We start from the raw sequence: 22,059 nt of genomic DNA, 5'->3' as shown, positions 1-22,059 counted from the left end.
ACTGAGCAATGACCAAGATACAAAAGAACCCTTTTGTAAACTGCAAACATCTGAAGGCATTTCAGTCTGTTTAAATTTGAAATCACCGGTTAAATTAGATTTCATAAAAGAATTCATTTAGTCTACCGGACAAACAGGTTTAGAAAGATCATTCTGGCATTCTCTCATTTCTGGCTGACAACTCTAAATATGTGATCTATGAGAGGTTAGCTTTAGCTATGTGGGTGTGCAGCTGCCACACACGCAGACACAAACAAATAGCCCCACTGCCACATTCTGACAACAGGTGGTAAAATGCTTTGGTATAATTTCTGCAGAGCTCATTGTGTGCTTGCGTGTGTGTGCGTGTGGTACTTTTACTGTTAATTGTGAGCTCTGCTACCTCGAGCCAAGCAACGGTTTTGACAGCAAACAGCCAAAGGTGAAGCTGAGTGCTCTTCTGTTGTGGTAACAGAACAGAGTTCCAGACAGAGACGAGACGTTAAACACACAGCTCTGGCATTTGTCTTTAAAACATTAAAGAAAAAGCAGTAACCCCTGTGTGATGAGATGATCACTACTTTCACTCCTGTTAATGCAGATGTAATCTGAGACCTAATGTCATTTGTACATCTTATTAACATAAACAAGTGACTTTATCAGACAGACTACAGACTCATTATTTTGGTTATAGATGTATGGCAGAGCCTATTGGCTTATTAAGATCATAAGAGGTTGCTCTTAATTACCTTAATGTGTCTTGATGCAACAGCTGGATAGCAGATATACTTCAGTTTATTTCTTTTCCAGAGAAGTTTCTACATCTGAGGAATATTTATGTAATTTAAGAAAAACAGCGTTCAGGAATGAAGAAAAACAGACTTGTTTGTGGACGAACAATTAGAGATTGAGCAAAACCAGCAAAATACTTCCATGTATGTGTGTAGCAAGACAACTTACTATATTTCATACTGTTCCCTCGGCCTGATGGGATTTGTGTTTTTCTGTGAGTGTCAGCAGAGTTTGGAGTCACTCTGTGTTATAGAACAACTGTGTGCATGTGTGGGCCAACATGTTTATTTGTTGTAACTGCGCTTGGCAGTTATTTTACAAATCTCTCACAAATTAGTCTCCATAGTAGAGGTCCACTGGCTGTTGATAATGTCTAAAAATATCACAAACAGGCTAGAAAAAAAGAGCCATTTGAAGAGTGTTGATGTACTGTAGAGCCGTACATGGCCATTACTGCTACTGTGTTTTGACGAGGGGGCCTACATTTTGTTTGTATGCAGGGCACAGTAGGATGGACTTGCATGCTTGCACGCATGCTGGTTATAAGCCAGTTTCATACAATTCAACTTATTATTGTTAAGGACCCAGAGAAATGTAGCTACGCATAAAGAGTTGAAGGCTTTCTGACTAGCCAGCAGGCTCATTTAGCCAAGTCAAAAACATGAATTGATCATGTCCGATCAGTCCTGTTGAGATGGACAAGCTGGACATTTAAAAGTATGATCAGCTCTTCACGTTTGCTGCCGAGCTGAGGAGGAAGACGTCCAACATGGCTGCCAGAATACGTAATAACACAAAAAAAATCTCCTTGTATGCACCCAACTGTGTCTCTGTTCCCTCCACAGTCCAAAGCCATGCGTGAGCGATGGCTCCTCCAGGGAATGGGAGCGGAGGAAGGGGAGGCACGGCGGAAACAGCTGGAACAGGATGAAGAACAAGGAAAGAGGCTGGAAGACCTGATACACAGGTACACTTGTCGACACCACCGCTGTGGGGCTTCATCCGGTCTTCATGTTAAATTTAGTATTGCTGATCAGGTTTGAAATGTTGGACAGATAGGATTAACAGTAACTTAGTTGACACTAAATACTGTATTTTTTTTTATTGCACATCTGCTTGTCCTCCCTTCACTCTTAAAACTTTAAAACTCTTCTGGCACAGATTGCTAGATCCTATCCACGAGTTCCAAATTGAAGTACTAAGAAAACAATGTGACTTCAACTAGCTTCCACTGATTAGAAAACATCAGTTACAGTATGCACCGCATCTGATGCTACAAATTAAGAGCTGGGACACTTTTAGCTGCAAAGTGAAAATAGATACTTCAAGGACATCAACAGTAGTATTCTTTAATTACATCAGCCATATTTGAAGCATCAAAACAAAGTGCCTGTATAGAGCCCTGATTTAGGGAGACTGTGGCTGAACACAAACATACTCAAACTGTACAGTGGTTAAAATACACACACACACACACACACACACACACACACACACACACACACACACACACACACACACACACACACACAGGCATTGGATTCTGCAGGGCAGCTCTGTAACCTTAGAGGAAAATCTACATTTTTCTCGTGCACTGGTGTGAAAAGAAACACCATGAGCTGCTGTGCCTTTGTGCATCTAACAGATGCAACAAGAGCTGATGAGGAATGAAGAAAGAGATGGAGAGATGAAGAGGAGGAAAAAAGATGAGGGATATGTAACAGGGAGGACGAAACAGACAAACTCATAGGGTAGGAACAGACTGATAGAAGCAAGGCAAGTGAAAGCAGGGCGTTAATGCCAAAGGAAGAGAGCGAGATATGTGCCACTTCCTGCGTTTGTGTCTCTGGGAGGAGCTTCCTAATTCCCATCAAGCATTGCTGTTAGATAGTCACTTATTCCTCCAATAAAGCTGGGCCATGAGATCACCGGTGCTATGAATAAATCGCCACTCAGCTCTTGCCAACGTGATGCTCTGTGAGTGTTTTCCATTTGCAGGGTGTGTGAATCGGGCATGGCTGCACCTTGGTTTTCCATCGACACGAGACTGAACTATACACTCATACTCTTACATCCACAGTATTTCTGTTTATTTGCATATGGCCAGGTATTCATGTGCTGGAGGCCCTGGAAAGAGGCTGGCATCTAGCATGGTCAAAAATCCCCTTTAAATTTCCTAAAAAAACAAACAAAAAAATTAAAAGTGATGGGGCTAAAAGAAAAGTATTTTTCACCTGGTGTGCTTGGGTACGACAACTAGAAAGAACACAGCCTAAAGCAGCAGAAACTGTTGGCACCGTGTAGCAAAGAGCAGAGGAAAATATAACACACTCTTAAGTCAAACAAAAAGGCGACTAAAAATATGCTTCATAAGAGAACAGTGGAGTGGAAACGTATTTATGTCACTTCCAATCAGTGGGAGTTGAGTTAAAATCAATCAGCCAACATGCAATGTAGATTTGTTATTTCATACTTGAAGTATTTGAGCGATGGAGATCAGAGCACACTCAGAAAATCAGGCTGGTGGAGAGGCTCTGGGTTAATTTGGCAGCAGTGAGTCAGTCCCCACCTCCTCATTTATCAAATCTCTGCATGAAAGACACTCTGTTAGCCAGCAGCTACCGTAGCTTATCACCAACGCTGAAATAACATCAACATCATACGTTGCCACAAACACCAGGATAACAGAACATAAACAGAGCAGCAGTGAATGGTCAAAGAGAGAGCATTGTGGGCCCAAGTACAGTTGTGATTGTGGAGCCGCTTCGTGTGAATCACTTCATTCAGCAGCTGTTGAATAGACTTGTTGTCTGATTCTCTGTTTCAAAGAGGAGATATTGCAGTTACTTACAAAAGCAATTAAAACCACAAAGATTATTCTTTACTGTGCTACACTGGCATGTGTTTTTGGTCTGGTTTCACTTCTTTTGTCAGCAGACAGGAAGAAGAAAACCAAAGCAGTATCACAATGATGAATACATTCTGTATTTTAAAAACTCAGTGCCAAAAGTTAAAGGTTCAGTTTGCACAACCACAGTCAGCCACAGTGGCTCAGAAACATCCTGAATGCTTCACTTTCCCAGCCTGTTTTTGACTGGATCTAGAAGTTGGTGGATGCTTTAGTACCAGGTTTTATCACCTTTGGCACAAAGTTTGCATATACATGTCAGTTATATACCAACTATCATTTATTATCTTTAAAAACTCTCTCCAAGTGTACAAAGAACAATTTCTGTCTCAGCAGAACCAACATTAAGCACAGAAGTGGATAACCTTGTTGTTTGTCTTGCATGTTTGCATTTAAGCAATGCCACTAAAGCAGCTCTTAATCAATTACCATTGTGAACCAGGGTCTTGGTTGTACACTGGAAATTGCTTTAAGAGGAGCTCAGCTGTCTGAAATTGAATTCTGGAGGCTTTCAGAAAACAACCTTCTCCACTGGGTAAAATAAAGTCACAGAGCACATGTGTGGGAGTCGAAGGAGTGCCTCAATCTGTCACACAAATCTTAAATTTGAAACCCTGAAACAAAACTATTTGACGAAATCGCCTCAAAACACGGACATAATTTTTTGATTTTAAAAACTTGTGTAAAGAAACTGACATATAGGTGTGATGGTGGGAGATATTTCTATTTAGATGTTTTGGACTTGACAGGACGGTAATAGACAGCCCATGCCTGTGTGTGTGTGTGTGTGCGTGCATTTCGGGCAGAGGGTGTGGCATCTATATTTACATTCTGTGGGACACCATCCCAGAATATCCCGTAACCCAGGCAACCAGAGTCTTTCCACCACTGACAGGGACAGAGGTGAATAGTTTGGACAAATACCGACTCCACATTATCTGTGTCCGTGTGAGAGAGAAGGCAAGAGACAGCCCAAAGCTATAATCATGAATACACCTGGAGTTCCATAAAACAACTATACCTTCCTCCTCCTATAAACAGACTCCACTGTCTTAAAGAGAAAAGCACAGAAGCCCAGACATCTTGTCCATCCCATTTTAATAGCTGCTAGACGAATAACACATGCGCTGGTGGACATTTTAATGACAGAAAGCGACAAAGAGAAAAGCTGCAGCTCTTTTTATGGATGCTCGTATCGTTTCATGCACTGGAGAACACTGCAGAGTGAAAGAAAGAGAGGGGAACAGCTGTATTCGTCTATGCAGAACAACTCTAGTGCTGCTGAGCTTTAAATGAATGAAGAAAAAAAAGAGAAGAAAGCAGCAAGAACGAACAAGCGTCCCTTCAGATTATCCATACGATTATGCAAACCTAATGGAAAACACGTTATGGAAAACAAAACACAAAGACATAGGGACAACAGCAGTGTCTTTGTGTGGTCTCATAAGTGCTGCTTGCTGTTGACCTTAAACTGGAAATCACATAAAAAGAAGTGAACAGTGCAATCTTTGTACGGGCCATTTCATACACATACCTAAGGTCTTCGAGCACAGACAGAGAGAAAGAAGAGAGGGGAAATAGAGACAGTTTGTGTGGTAGTTTTCACAGTTGTAACCCAACGTGAGCAATACACAAAGCGACAGCGCAATGAAGAAATAGCAGCCATTGTGTGGAGGAGAAGACGCTTACTTTGCAGAGCCTGGAGAACAAACAGAAAGAGGGAGACGGAATGAGAGAGCGTGGCGGCAGCAGTGGTAGCTGTACAGATATCCCTATCATTACACGGACGGGCTAAGTAAACAGAGAGAGGGATACAGCAGCAATAGGCCCTTTCACAATGTGGCACAGGCCTGACCCGTACCCACACCGTGCTACTTTTGGATTACTGCTTGTTGTGCGTTGTACAGACAGCCCCATGCAGATGTGGCCATCATTGCAGGGGAGCAGTGTGGTTTTTATACTGTGTTTCCTGCCACAGCTACGGGACAAGTTTCTCAACTCCACACAGGAGCCATTAGTGGAAAAATGAGTTTTGTCTTTTGATGAAATCCGAAAGTTTAGGAGCATTTTACATGTGCAGGTTTGTGTGAGTGAGTTCAATTGTATTTTGCAGCAGTGATTTAAAAAAAAAAAGAAAAAAAAAAGTGGGCCACTGCAGCAAGATGAGCCCATGCATCTGCAATACTGTAAACTTAGATACTTAACATATACTTGGAATGCATGGATTTCATAACTGGTTACCTCAGCCTATTTAACTGGATTCACTTTGATTAATATAACTCTCTACGTATGAAGCTACAGCCAGGTGGAAGGCTAAGCAAAAACGCTTGAAACACAAGAGAGGTATCCTCATCTAACTCTCAGCAAGAAACCCAAAATAGTGAAAGATTTCTTAGTAGCACACAGTTACATATTCACACACCGCTCTCTTCTTTTTCCTGTTTATGTAGGCTATGCGTGCAAAGACTATTTATCTTAACTCCGTCGCCGAATCATGTTGCTGCAGCAACCTTATTTCTCTACGCGGGATCAATAACATTTCATCTAATCTTGTCTAACCATCAATCAATTACCTGACCAGAAAACCTCTGGTCTCAGCTGTGCTGAAGAGGCAAATGGAGTCTGTAGGATACATGAGGTCCGGCAGGCAGTCTGTCTACAGCAAACTATACTTACTGCAACAAACCCATTGAAGCGCACTGTATCGTGTTACATAATGTTCTAAGAATATTTGTATTTTGCCCCACAGTGGCAGTATGAGAGCACATAGTTTTCAACTGACCAGAAAAATGTGATGCAGCTTATCGTTTCAGGAACTATTTTAGCTCGAGCTGAATGCAGCTGCAGTGGAAAAAAACAAAACAAAAGTGCACCTAAGAAATCTGCTTCAAAGTCTAAAACTAGTCCCAGTATGTGACACAGTTCAGACCAAGACACCATGTTAGACTGGATTTAAGAGCACGGCACAACCATAATTCATGTCGGACATTTACTGTAGATAAAATCAGGTCCAACACAGCCTCCTGTTTCTTTTCAGTCCTAAACCAAATTTCACAAAAGTTGGAGTAATAACTCACTTGGTTCATGTTTCACCTCCTGAAAACCAGATGAATTTAATCTTTGGTATCTATCTTGATGTCAAAACAAATCTTTTCTAGCAGAATAGGTTATGTATACAGAGGAATGAAAAGGTACTCTGTCACAGTTATTTGCGTGTACAAAAAACGTACGTCTTGTCATTCCTTAGGGACACTGCAGTGTTTGTGATCTGGCTTTTGTCCTTACACCCCCTCATTATCCTTCTTACAATTTAAGCATGTAACTGTTGCTCTCACTTGAAGTTAGTTAGAATTAGAAAGTCAGCTAAATTCCATGTGGGTGAGCTTATTTATGTCAAACCTTTTTGTTTTTACTAATAGTCTCTGAATTGCATTTAGTTTAAAGGTACATTTCTTTGTTAATGTTTGAGCAACATATCATGATGATATCATGTCATATATCATTGCGACACTACAGATTTAAGATGCATTTGTAGTTTTTGATAACAAATGAATCACTTGATTGATTGATTGATTGATTGATTGATTGATTGATTGATTGGTTCCACCTTCAAGCAACACGTTCTCAAGCATTTTAGGGAGAAAACGAAGAAAATGAAGTTAAGTCAAAAAACAAATCACAGATTCATCAAAAAGACATGTCCACAAATTAATTGAGAGTCATAATTCCAAGCTCTTTTGACCACAAAGATTAATTCAAATAGATTCATCTTTTCAAAGACTTCTTTCAGCAGGCACTCACAGCCCCAGAGCACACTGTACAGTGCCATGTTGTGAGTTAAGACCAAGGACAGAGCAGGGACTCAAAAGCTGCTCTGTCAAGCTCTTCTATCAATCAAACATTTGGGCATTATTATTATTCAAACTCACATAACGTGTTATGAACACTTTTAAAGTCTCTAAAGTCTTTAAAGAAAAACACAGTACTGTGTGATGCTTTGACAGATACACATTTAAAGTGCTACCTTGCTGAAGAAGTACACATAATAATGGAGGTGAAACATATCAAACTGCTACTTCAACATCAGTGCTGACATTTATTCCATTACATTACTCAGGGAAACATTAGGCTGTAGCTTTTATGTGACATTTATCTGACCTGAAGTAATAAGAACTTAAGTAATATTTTTTATGTAACTTCCACTACTACTTCTAATGACTCATAATAAAGTACAGAGTGTAGAGAAGAGCTTTACTTCGAAACTTTGTCTCAGTCACACAGAGCACACGAGCAGTACCATGTATAAATACAAAGTGTGGTCAGAGACTTCCTCTCTTATACAGTCAGTCTGTCGTTGTCTGTCTCTGTAGCTTTGACAGCCTGTGTGTCATGCACAACACACACACACACACACACACACACACACACATCCACCACGCATAAAACCAGATCCTCCTCTTCTATGATGTGGAAAGCAGTTGCTGCCCACCCATGCGTATCCATGGCAACTAGCCTGCGGTGAGTTGACAGGGCGGGACGGTGACATCACTGGTCTCTTTCAGGATTGCCACAGAGATAGCAACACTGCCAGACACTGAAGGATGAAGAGAGGACAAGGAAGAAGGAGAGGGAGTGAGGGAGGGAGGAGAGAGACTGTAAGGTCGTGGCCTCATCTGTCTCTCACTCACACACACACACACACACAAATGAAAAAACCACCTGACCAACTCTGCGGTAAAGAGTTAGAAACTGATTGTCTTTACAGTATTTAATTATGTAACAATGTACTTACTGCATGCTTTAAAATATCCTGGACTATATGAGAAGCAGGAATAGGGTGGTATTATAGGATTAGAGTAGCATTCAATGCAACAAGCCTCTAAACTTAGCAGTGTCACCACTTAATTCTTTACCTCATAACACAACACTGTGCAGAGAGTGTTATTTTATGGAGAAGAAGGTGGGAAATACAGCAGTTTGACCATAGAAGGAGCATTTAAACAAACCAGCTCCATCATGTTTCTTCTTCTCTCTCTGTGCTCACAGTTTTGGGCATGTTGGTAGTTTTATCACTAGAGGGCGCCAGACACAAGTGTGTTTCACTTTACACATAAGCCAAAAGACCATATGTAGGGTGGACACATTCAAAGACGGTGATCTAATCCAGTCTTATAGTCATGGAGGACATGTCCACCTTTGGGAGAGAGTGGATTGCATTATGATGTATTGATTATTTGTGTACTGTGGGTGCTCAACAGTCTGCCTTCCTGCTTTCATAATTTCTAGTTCCTACTTTCCTTCCCATCTTTCTCCACATCCACTACCATTCCTACTTACCTACTTACTGTCTTACCAGCTCAATATGATAAACTCATTAGGTGAGTCCCTACAGGAGTATAACGCCATTATTAGAGTGGTTTTTCACTTGAGGTGACAGGTCCTTCTCACAGGGAAGGATTTAGATTATATTAGTTAGGATTTACACCACATATTCCAGAGTTCTAAAAAATGTAAAGGGACAATAGACGCCAACATATTTTTAGCATTTGTCTTGTAGGATTCTCCTTACAACACAGTGTCTGAAGTGGTATTGAAGTAGTAGGATGGGAGACCTGCATCCTTCTCCCTCCGGTCACAAATCTTGTTCTTTGCCCATTTTGGCGAGACCTCATGCAGCTTACAGGAAGCAGAAGTAAAAGCAATTTCCCACCAGAAAGGGGGGGAAAAAAAGGAAATGAGATGGGGAGGAGCAGGGAAGAGTAGCCAGTCGAGAGTCAAACTACAGACATGCCCCAAACTGTGAGCACATAGAGGGAAGAAATAACATGATGGAGCTGGTTTGTTTAAATGCTCATTCTATGGTCAAACTGCTGTATTTCTCCATAAAATAACACTCATTAAATCTGCACAGTGTTGTGTTATGAGGTAAAGAATTAAGTGGTGACATTGCAGTATGTAGATTAGCTACTAATCCTATAATACCGCGGTACCAGACTTCAATACATATTCCTGCTTCTCATATAGTACAGATATCTGTTCTAGAGAGAAAAGGCATAAGTGGGGTAATATCCAACATGATGGACACAATTGGTGACAAATACTGTGCAGGTTGTACACACACTTTTTTTTTAAACTGACCACAACACTGAGCTAGCAAACTAACTCTGTCACTACATTCTGGTTATTCAAGAGGTATTTGTGTCATTACTACGACAGAGGAGGGGAAATAAACATGTACAACACAGCTAATAAGCTACAATAGACAATAGTTTTCTACATTTTGAACTCTCTGGCTGTCAGTTCCATCGTAGGCTAGCACTGTCAAAACAACTTGCTGCTGGTCAAATTTGAACATCACCAACCTATTTCTGCTACTGTCATGATACTAACAGGTCATTTGATTTTGACTGATCTTTTGTTTGATTAAATAGCCAGTAGCATCACCAAATTCATCACCATAAGTAAAGTAAGGCACGTCATTATTTCAGAAGATATCAGCTTTTCATAGTCTTAGTTAATAATAAAGTTCATATTTTGGAACGACCATGAAACATAAATTGCTTTTCTTCCACTCAATCCTTCAGCACATCATGTTAGCATCTGCTGCACTCTTGTTGCCTGAAACATGTAATATTAAAAAAAACCTCAGAAACCCCAAAAACTCTCAAGATGAAGTCTGTGTCATTGTTAATTCTTATATGTGCGGTATAGGGCAGCTTGCCCATCCATTTTGTCAAGCATTTACTTTAGGTATTTTTGCACACGTTATATCGCTGTAAGAAATTCCTGTCCAGATTAGTCTACAAATACATTTCAAGTAGTGTGCTTAGATAAACCGAATACACATTGTTGTGCGGTCCTTGCAGCTCAATCCAAGGTTGGGTGATTGTTTCTCATACCAGCAAGGCTATAGGTAAATATAGCATGTACAGTCCAGCTTTACTGTATTTATAAATAACCACTGCCTCACTGCTGTTAAGACTCCTTGACTACAAAATGCAGTCAGATATAAAGACTGAGAAAATGCTTAAAAGTTACCCAAGAAAAGGTAAGAGTGGTAAGAGTAACAGCATAAGTATTGTGGTTCGAATAAGTTGCTTTGACCTACTTAACGCTACCTACAAAATGCTATAGGTATAAATAAAATAAATAATTAAACAGCCAAGTCGCTATCAAGTTCCAGTCCAACATGAACCAGATATGCTGCATTATAATGGACAATACGCCGTGATAAGACGCTTGCTCTGTCTTCAGAATTGACAGCGGTGTTGAAATACCTTTTGTGCATGTTGCTATATTTGTTACATTCTTGCTGCAACAAGAGACAATACGCTGCTGTTTTTGAATACACAGACCCCTGAATCGTTTGATTTCAAGGAACACTGAACGACCCTGGGCTGTGCTGATTATTTTGATCCAGACAATGGCAAGGTCACAATTATAAGAGGCTGATCCAGTCTTATCTATTGTTTTGTTGTGTGACAGATGCAGCCAACATTGTTTTACTTCTTACTGCAGAACAACTCTACTGCGGCTCCAAGCCATTACACAGCTTCTGCAGTGTGCGTGCCAACAACTCTGCTGTACTCTCTTGCAGAACAGATGTTGATCTCAATGCAATTACCTGATTTAAATAAAGGTTATATTTACTGTATATACATAATATATTATATGGCTAAGGTTCCTGAAGGTGTGTATATATCAGTAAAGAAGGGTACGGTAACAGTACAGTTCTCAGGTAGCAGTATAACATCCAAATGTGGAACTTGAATAGAAACTGGCAGATGATGAAGTGATGAGTGCAAACTGCCAGGATTTGTTTAGTTAAACCTCAGTGATCAGAGCCAAAGCACCAGATTTTTCTGGCAAACTTCATTCACAGTTGAATGTGTTTTCCCTCAACAGCTTCAGATAAAATGCCTCTCGTGGCAAATAGTACAGTCAGTACAGTGTGTATTAGTGTTTGTTCATGATCACTGATGCTGATGTGATGAGTGAGCCCAATTGATTCTGGAATACTGTGGGAAGGCCGACTGTTCACGGCATTGTTATGAACTTTAATATCTCTTTTACACGCACACACTCGCACACACTGACGTAGAAATTCCTCGCGTCCCAGAGGAGTGTATACTGAAGTGTTGTGAGTGCTGGCAGTGAGGAAGCAACCCTGGTCCTCCTCCCTGACTGCTTCCTAGAATTGTTGCTACATCCATCTCTTAAATATCCACGAGTGCACGTGTGTGTGTGTGTGTGTGTGTGTGTTTGTGTGCATGTATGCATACATAAGCCTATTTTAGCTATAATTTTAAGAATGGCACAGATGTCTTGAGGCTTTCTTAACCAGAAAAAAATTAATGTTCATACAACCAGAATTGGTTGTACAAAGTGTATGACTTTGACAGTGGAGACCGCTGTTCTATTCTGTCTGTCTTCTGACAAAATATGTTTTTTTGGTTGCTTAAAATTAGACCAGATTTGAACTACTGGAGCATTGGATCAGAAAACTGTCATACTAGTAACAGTAATTAGTATCAATATGGGTTGTTTTGGAAAGTAGTGATTAACATGAGGGCTTTTTGTATCTCTCACAAGTGTGCAAAGTCAGGCTGACTGCTTAAAAGCAGGATTATGTGATTACTTACACTCTAAAAGATACTGATACTCACACCTTCTGCAAATAGGATTATGAGCACGGGATTTAAAGTATGGATCATGTCGTTTTTCAGCCTCAGTGTCAGAATAATCTCACTCAACAACTCAATCAGGATAAACTGCATAATTACATTACACGACAGAATTACTGAATTTATGGCCACAAAACACTAAGGTGGTTAAACACTGGGGCTACTTCAACAGTGTTAAAATGGAGCTTGTGAAAGCTTTTGGTAACTAGTGTTAAATGGTACTTAGACCACTGTGCCCAATTGACTATTAGACTATAACCTGCTAATGGAGGATTTGTGCATGAAGCAAAGCTCTTGGCCAGATGGCCATACACTTTTAATTCATCCGCCGTCTCTGTCTGGTCATTTCATGTGTTTGGAGCATCTGGATTGTATCCAGATCAGAATTATACACTTCAAAAGGCTGGTGTAAATGCACCCAGGAGGTACTAGGAACAGCCTGAAATATGATGGCCAAACCCAGGTGCTCAGAGGCCCATTGTAAGCAGATGTTATACTGCACACTGTATGTAAACACATCGCTCTCTCTGCAAGCTACATCCTAAAGAGGGGTTTGCATGCAGTGTTGCAAATCAATTTTAATGCATTTTAGTTACCAGCTAACCATAGAAGTTACTATGTGTAAAAGTAAGGCAGAAGCAACCAAGATCGAAACGTACCCTCTTTTTTTTTCAGCTTGTTTGAGTTGATGCGTATTTTCTGTACAGTGCAACAAATTCCTTGATCCAAGTGTTCCTGAATTTGTTGTGTTTGCAGGCTGGAGTCTGAAATCGGTGCTCTTGAGAGCGAAGAGTCTCAGATATCAGCCAAAGAGCAGGTTCTACGTGAACGTCTGAAAGAGACGGAGCGCTCGATAGAAGATCTGCAGAAGGTATGAACTATCTAGAACCTTGTATGAGCTTCTGTCGAGCTAAAACTGTTGGCTATGAAAGATATATTGTGCTAGTGCTGAAATCACTCTGCTCTACTCTTACAGGAATTTTTCAGTTCTTGCAGTGTCTTATCAGTCTCTTGTTTAATTACATTATAATTACTTTGATTTTTTTTCATGAGAGCAAATAAAAAAATAAAAAAATGACATAAACCTTTTGCTGCTAATTAAAAACAAGTGTGCTAAATATACATGAGATCAATGAAGTTGCTTGTTTGTACAAAGCAGTTATCCTTAGTTGTGATTATTATTGTAAAATAATTATTGAAACACAGAAGAATATATTACTCTGCTATGATTCATATGGACTTTCTCTTGTCTCTCTTTCAGAGTCTGATGATCCAGGATGGAGGTATGAGTGATCTCACACACACACACACACACACACACACACACCTCATTGGGGTAGTGTCCTCCCCTGAGTTATTGTTGTTTCCTAGCAGTGGGGTCCCTCTCTTTCTATTTCTGTGTGTCTGTGTGTGTGTGTGCATGCAGAAGTGGATAATAGTCTCGCTGAGGCAGGAGAGATGCAGGCCAGAACACGCTCTTGGACCCCCATGGACGCACACATAGACATACATATATCTGCACACAAACACACACGGTCAAAACGCACACAGAACCCGGCTCAGCGAGACCATTGAAGCTCGCACACACACACACAAGGCCATGACTCTGCAGCCTGCAGTCGTTGGCTTTATCCCCCCCTATTCACCATCAAGCCCTGTAAGCCCCTAAAGCTTTGTTCCTGTCATCACACACACACACTTCTGCTGCATAAGCACTGAACCTCAGGGGTGCCAGAGTTGCCGTGGACACAGAAACAGAGAGATGGAGAGAGTTAGACGGTGTGTGTGTGTGCAATAGGGGCGGGTAGGGTCACTCAGGGGTGTGGTTATTTCTCTAATGGGGGGCTGGGCTGTATGTGTGTGTGTACATTTTTGCATCAGGGTGTGGTTACACATCACTGAGAGGTAGGTGTGTGTATGTGTGCATACCCAGTGTGCATGTGTGTAACAGTGTGTGCCTGGCGAATGAGTGTGTACGCGTGTGTTTGTTCTCCCTCAGGGCCTCTAACATCCATCTGACCATGTGTCATTTCCCCTCCTGTGCTCCTGCTCACTAGATGCCACTGGCTACATGTCCGCCCCTCTCTCGGACTGCACGGACCCAAATCCTGACCACCTCGTCCTGGCCACGCAGCCCCGGACCGGCCCTCCTGCCTCTGGAGAGCACGCCATACCAAGACCTGGTAAGACAGAGGGTGGAGAGGAGGGTGAGTGAGGTTAGAGGGAGGGAGGGAGGACAGGAAAGTTTTGGGTCGCAGCCAAGTCGGATTACCAGGACAAACTCACGCGCACATGGAGGGTGGACTGGCACACATACGCACACATCTGGACAATCTCATCCAGACTTCAACAGTTTCACATCCATGTTCGCTGAGAGAAATGTGCAGCCAACACATAACTCATAAACACATAATGACACAATTCACTTCACTACATATACTGAAAGCACACAGACATCAAGCACCAGATCAACATTTATTATATATTTGACTTTGTATAATCCAAAATACCATAAACAACAAAAAACAAGATTAAATTTACCAGTATGCCAACTGTCAGTATTGTAATTAGTATTGATAAGTATTATAATCAACACATATCAGTATTAAAATCATATTATATGTGTTAGAGAAAGTATTAGCATTACTTTTAGTCTCTGTATTACTGTGTTTTTTGTTTGTTTGTTTCAGACATGCATTAGTTTTACTGAGATGTTCTTTTATAGCAATACAGCAACTAGGTCTTTTTAGTTATTACCCATTAGTTGACTAATAAGTTAACTAATAAGACTTTGCTCATAGCATTAGCTATTAGTTTGTTTCATAATTTCAGTGTCCCTTGTCAAGGTTGACCGTGTGAGGTACGGTGAAATAAACTCATTTCTTTAAAGGAAGTAGTAAATATGCAGAGGTTGTCACTAATCTAACTTTCTAAGTAACTTAATCTCACAAGATACCTGCAGCTTATTAGAAAGTAGCATCAACAGTAAACTTAGGTTAGGTATTTTTTCTTGTTTACTCACCTTCATCTGTGATTTGCATCTCTAAAGGATAAAGTTAAGGTAATGTTTTGTGGTTTACTGATTGCATATATAGCAGTTTGAATATCAGTTTTATCAGAGAACACTGTGTCCCCATCCTCACGCTTTAATCCCTCCACCTTTTCCTCCCAACAACCCCACTTCCTCCACTTGTCCTTCCCCACCTCTTCACTTTTCCTTCTACATCAAACCCCTCCCTCCTCCCTGTGTCTCCTCCCATCCCTCCCATCCTCCCATCCCTCCCCTAACAGCAATGTTTGCCATGGAGATCAACGTACAGCACGACCCACAGACTGGTGAGCAGCGCATCCTGTCAGCCAACCGCGTTAATCCGCTGGATGCGGCGTCACGTGGCGTCAAAGTCTATGATGATGGAAGAAAAGTCGTCTACGAAGTCACTTCCTCCGGGGGGGTGTCAACCACCACCGTGGAGAACGGCTGGAGCTCTGCGCAGGTTGACCAGCTGATCCAGCGAGCTGCAAGACCTGGTGCACAAGGAGGAGATGGCAGTCAGGTGACAGTGACCCTGGCTCCTCCGCAGTCTTACGTTTCTCCAGCAGATATCGATGATCTGTCTCCACCCTCCTGTGCCCCGCCATCTATCCCTTCAAGCCCACCTGCCCAGGTCACTCTCCAGAGGGAGACCCGGCTTGGCATGATGCCCCCATCACCTCCTATTATGACTCAGCCCATCTCCTCAGCCCATCCAAGCTCTGAGCTCACCTCTGCACCCCAAGCCACTGCGGAGCACCCTGTCACCATGGTGTTCCTCGGCTACCAGGACGTTGAGGACACGAGTGAGAGCAGGCGGCTACTAGGTTTCGACGGCGCCGTGAAGGCTGAGGTAGTCCTGATCGACGAAGACGACGAGAAATCGCTGAGGGAGAAGACGGTCACTGACCTATCCATCATCGACGGCACGGCGGCTGACCTCGTGTCAGGACGCCCGGCAACATCTGAGGGCGCCAGCACGGAACTGTCATCCGATGGCCGTGAACCTGACAGCACCTCCTCACCCCCTGCCAACGCTGACGCCAACACAGCCCCCCCACCCGGCCTCACGCCTTCCACAGGTACAGACAAGAGGAAACGCTGCGAGTGCTGCATCCTCATGTGACTGAATCTTCTCCCTCTTCCACCCTTTTATTATTACCCACAACACCCCTCTCTTTTCCTCTGTCTCTGGATGGTTACTAACAGAAGCCCTGCCTCCCTCCTCCTCCTCCTCTGGACTCTGATCGGCTGGCACACATGCATGCACACACATGCTGTGGTCTGACCTTTGACTTTTACTCAGTTATGTTATTACCTCTACATCTCTGCTCTTTTGTCACCCTCTCTGTCAACATGGAGTCTCTGCCCTCCCGCCCACAGTCTCCTCAGACAACACAGTATATTTCATGAATCTAAAGGAAACGGGCATGAAGTTGTAGTCATGCTGCTACATTAATGGTAAAAAACATATAGATGAAGAAAACTGATGGCTTAAACCAGGTCATACGATACTACTCTCAGTGGTCATTAAGACCTTACGGACAATCAGTCACATTGCCATGCTGTCTAACCAAACAGTATGTCTGGCTCTAAGGACAATCAACCAGATCATCGCCTTTTAATAAGCCAGTTTATAAAACACTCAAAAAGACACGGTCTGAGTTATTTCTTAATATTTCTCTATTCAGTCAATTCCCACTTCCTTTTCTCTCGATGGATTCTCTCCTGCTGTCTCCAGACTTACACAGACACACATAAACAACCACAAACACAACTTATGAACCCACCCACCCCTCGTTGTACAGACTTTCTCTGACCAGGGCAGAGAGGAGGGTACTTGTTGCCTTGGTTTCTTTATGTGCCTCTTCATTCATCCACACTGATAATTCTAACAAAGAATAGAATAGAGATAATTAGAAGCTCCTATTAGACATTTATTTCAGTTTGCTGTTGTTACCTGAACTTTTTTTCTTTTGTTTTGAAACTTAGAAGGCCATTGAATTGTTGGGATGCCTGTTTCCATGGGAAACTTGAGGTTTTTGACACTGTAGTTAGTAATAACAGGAGTCTCACTCTCTCTCTCTCTATCTCTCTGTCTCTCTCTCTTTCTTTCTCTCTCTCTCTCTTTCTCCCTCTCATTTTGTCCATTAACTCCAGCTATTCCACTGCTGAGGTCATTTCCTCCTATTCTCTAGTACTTTCTAACTCAGCAGCCAATAAGAAACAGAGGAGCACCTTTTGGCAGCCAGTAGGATCAATGCAGCCAACTTTTCCTATAGAGCACAGGAAGGTAACGGCAGCTTAATGAGCACACTCTGGCAGCGAAGGAACATGTCTTTCCACCTATGAAAACAAACATGGGTTACCACTAACAACCTGGGCACAAAGTTGTTGAATAATCAATATTAACAAGCACTATCATATTGCTAAATTACAACTATGACAGCTGTGCTCATATGAGCTTTTAGAGAATCCATGTTCATCTTTTTGTCCATTAAATTAGCTGCAGAAGGCAGCCAGAGATCTATTATACTCTTTCAAAGAGACTGAAAACACTGCCAGCTCTCGCTGTAGTCACCAGCCAGGCCCTCGTTTACAAGGGTGCTACAAATAATGTGGCCTGGGTGTCATTATAACATCATATATATTACACTGTAGGACATTTACTTGGCTGGCTTTCAGAAAAGCTCTCAAAAGGAGTAATCATCCTCATTCTGTTGAATGATAATGGATGCTCTGGAAAGTTTTTGCTTCATTTGAAGTGTCTTTGATGGTACATGGAATAGAGAGGATGGTGATGCTCAATAGGCATCTGGTGAATTGATTTCTGGAGAATTAGTGACTTTGCCATTGTACGCTACAGAGAAATACCTGTTAGTGTGAAATCAATAAAGTTATATGGGCCAGATATGTGAAGAAGATGTCCACACATTTACAAAGAGGTTAGAGAGTCTCTTTGGATCCAAATGTGATTAGGGGGTGTTTTTGTGGCTCAGGTGTGACTGTAATGTCCTTGGTTTGTGTCCAAACTGGGTCTAAATATCATTTATTCACATAAAAAAAAGGTTTTTTCATACAGAAAAAAATGACAGTGAATACTTCACTAACCTAGAGTGACCTGAAGTGCAACACTTTTTGTTTCTTTCGCTTCAGTCATTTGTTTGACTGCTTTACTGTTCCTGGCCATGAAGTACTAACTCTGTCATAAAAAGAATGAAAGACAATAATCCTTGGCAACAATTAACATATTTCCAACACTGAAAGGACAAATTAGTTCTTTCCTTACAAGGCTCTGTGCACAGCTTCACAATCCCACCTCTAAACTGTCCAGTAGGTCGGCCTTCAAACATACATGCTTGAGTGTGATTTGGCCATTGCTGCTGTAAGTCAGTCGAGCTGGCTGTGTGATTGGCCACCAAAAAGGCCCGAGGGGGGTCTAGTTTCCTGTGTAGATAAAGAATGTAAATATGCTCTATATTCTATTTAGTGATGATTTTATTTTCCACATCTATATAGAGATCTAGAGATACTTCTGATTATAATGGGTACTAGACATTGTTCTAATGTCCTGCGATGCCATATCACGGCTGTATGAGTGCACAAACGCAAGCTTTGTATATTTTCATTCTTCTAACTTCACCGCTTTGCTGTGTGTAATCCCAATATTAACCCCTTGCAACTTTTTCCCCTCTTCTGACCACCCACCACCTTCTCTGAACTCTTGGCGGCTGCTACCATTCCCAGATGTGTTATGGTGGACCTTGAAGGCATCTGAGGATCGTAAAACATTGCGCAGAGGCAGGATCTTAAATAGCCATATGAGTGGATTTGCATGATAGCCTATTAACTACAAATCACATTCAATTTACATTACTGTTGACCATTCCCCAAGTTTTTACTTTAATTCCCTCCATACTGCAGTAAATCAATCTTTCTTTTTTTTTTATCAAGTTGAAATTCATCTTTTTAATAACATTTTTACCAATAAATACTAGTAAATTCACATCATCTTTTTAACCACGTCCATGTTTATAGTTTAACAGATCTTATAGGGGCGGGGGGAAACACCAAGATTGTTCTTCTGAGCAGTTATGAACACTAATTTTCCCTTATAAAGTCTATTTGCAGCAAACAGACTGCAAGGCTCGTGTAGGCTGGGAACCATTGCTCACGTTGTCCTGTTCAGTGTCCCAGATTGGCCAAAACATATTCACTGCATGACTGTTTGGGTTTAAAGATTGAGGATGCTATGCAGAGAAGTTTATTCTCGAACATGTAGTGTTAGTTTCCCCAAGGTATAGTGCACACACCTGACGTGCAAACAGAGCAAAGAAGCACTTACCGTACGGACCTACGAAAGGAAATGCAATCACAATCTCAAAAGAAAACAAAACAAGAGAGACTCAGTTCAAGTTAATGGAGCCTGACCAATCCGGTTTGCCTGTTTGGGTTTGTGTGTGCGCGCGTGTATTTGATGTAATACGAGGAGCTGTACATGAACAACAGACTTGTTGAGTTTACCAGCCCCACTGCCACGCCTGCAGTACTCCTCTGACTCTATAGGGGTCTCTCATTTTCTTGTCTGCCTGCCCTCACGGTTGTATATGGACTGTTTAAAACAAAAAGGAGCCATTTTCTATTGTTCAATCTTCTCGCTCTCTCTCTCACTTTCTATGGTTATGACAACTCACTCTGTCACACTCTCACACTCTCTCTCTCTCTCTCTCTCTCATCTCTCTCTGATGTCTGTATCTCTCTCTCTCTCTCTCTTTGGTCAATAAAGCTGAGTTTCTCCAGTGCCCCCCTGCTGTCTCTTGCTTGTTGTTCTTTCCATCTGTCTCTAACATTCACTTTTTCATTGGCTGCTGACAACAAGATCACAAGCTATCCTTAATGCACCCCTATCTGTTGTAATACCCAATGCAACTAACGAGTAAACACTTGCACATATATGTTTTACACTTCAATTTAGGTGATATTTCCAGATATGTCTAGTGTTATGAAATGTTATTGATTGTTACTGTGTTCATTATTCTTCCTCACATTAATATGAATTAAGACAGGATTAACAACAAATCATTTGCAGTCAGGTAAGGAAGTCAGTTCATGTTCATGTTCAAAGTTGCACCACAAACACACATGAAAGTCCAGTTGTGTAACTTTCCTCTCATACAGTATGTCCTGTTCATGCCCAATATAATAAAAACACAACTTTTTATAGTCATGTATTCAACCCAGTCTACAAGCCTACAAACTACAGCAAGATGAAAGCCCCATTCGCAGTGAGTTTGAAATTGGAGCCAGATTTACAGAATTACTGCTTTGATTGACTGAGAGTTTCTTTCTTCAGAGTACTTCAGATTATTTAGACAGAACACGCTTTTACTAAATTACTAAATTCAAGAAGCATAAGATGTAATAAAACTTTGAAAATCAGCTCCATAACGAAAAGAAATATCCTTCATTATCCTAATTACAATTCTGTTCCTACTAGAATTATTAAAGCCCAGACTAAATGGTGGCTGTACAAGGATGTGATACATAATCTCTCTCTTTCAGTATGTCTAGCCTCTGCTCATGAGAAAGTCTCTGTAATATTAATGCAACATTCCTGTAGGGACCCATGCTGCGTCTGTGGCATCTAATGAGTTTACACACTGCAAAAAAGTCGGTAGCATCATATAAATAAATAGAGGGAGACGGGAGGATAGCTAGTGTTGAGAGAAGGAATTTGGAGGGTATCAATAGATAAATAGTTGGATCAATGTAGATACCCCCACATGCCCTAGTTTTTCAGGAGCCCTGAGGCGCCCCCTTGGTATCAGTAGTAGGTATTGCAAAATACCATGCAACAGTACAACAACACTCACTGCATGCTCACTCGTCTAACTTTGCTGATACCACTGACGACTCCACAGAGGCTCATCAGAGAGGATAAACAAGACTAGTTGAGGTACAGAAAAACAACACCAACCACACTACAGCACTCAACACATGTAGGACACAGGGACTCTTAAGGAACAGGCCACAAATACAATGCACTGTGGACATGTCAGGACACAAACACATCCTGAAAAAATCATAGATTGTTTTCTGTTTATCCAGTACGGTACAGTACAGTCACATTGACAGTGATTCATTTTGCACTCGTACAGTATCATCTGTCCTTTGATAATGTGTGTCTGTTTTGGACAGGGAGTGTTATTATTCTTATTTCAAACACACATGATATGACAAGGGCCTCACCACAATCACAACACATGCTTCCCGTCATGACAACCAGCATCTGAAAACAGGAGTAGCATTTAAGCAGCCACACACACACACACACACACACTCTTCCTGCACAGCGGATGGGTGTGTTTTCTGTGATAATAAACACTAATTGATTTATCATAAGACAATGATAGTCTGGTGTTTTCAACAGAAACCAGGACTGCAGATAATTATTACACAGTCTCACATGCGTACACACACACAAGACACAAGAGGATGATAACACACGTGTCAAAGGTTGAAAATATATATCACTGTCATTATGCATCATAAGATTGTGTTTTGGACTGCTCTAGGCCACAGTGATGTGGTTCATTGAAAGAGAAATAATCACAAACTTATAAACATACACAACATATAACTTATATAAAAACTAACTTTATATA

At 41.4% G+C, this 22,059-nt stretch overlaps 1 protein-coding gene across 6 annotated transcripts in view; it reads left to right on the top strand.

Moving 5' to 3' along the window:
- The window catches only part of palm2akap2 (PALM2 and AKAP2 fusion), an 89,508-nt gene that overhangs the window by 37,880 nt on the left and 29,569 nt on the right, over positions 1-22,059 (top strand). For 5 of the 6 annotated variants that reach the window (XM_019259559.2, XM_027278632.1, XM_019259558.2 and 2 more), the window contains 5 exons: positions 1,617-1,738; positions 13,120-13,234; positions 13,625-13,646; positions 14,421-14,546; positions 15,655-16,476. In XM_019259559.2, the coding sequence (XP_019115104.2) occupies positions 1,617-1,738; positions 13,120-13,234; positions 13,625-13,646; positions 14,421-14,546; positions 15,655-16,476 (1,207 nt within the window). The remainder of the gene's footprint in view (positions 1-1,616; positions 1,739-13,119; positions 13,235-13,624; positions 13,647-14,420; positions 14,547-15,654; positions 16,477-22,059) is intronic. The other variant, XM_019259561.2, reaches the window with a different exon arrangement.

This window comes from Larimichthys crocea, chromosome IV, assembly GCF_000972845.2.
Source record: "Larimichthys crocea isolate SSNF chromosome IV, L_crocea_2.0, whole genome shotgun sequence".
In the NCBI taxonomy this organism is placed as follows: domain Eukaryota; kingdom Metazoa; phylum Chordata; class Actinopteri; family Sciaenidae; genus Larimichthys; species Larimichthys crocea.
Note: the sequence above shows the minus strand (reverse complement) of the source record. Positions and strands in the feature narration are given on the sequence as shown.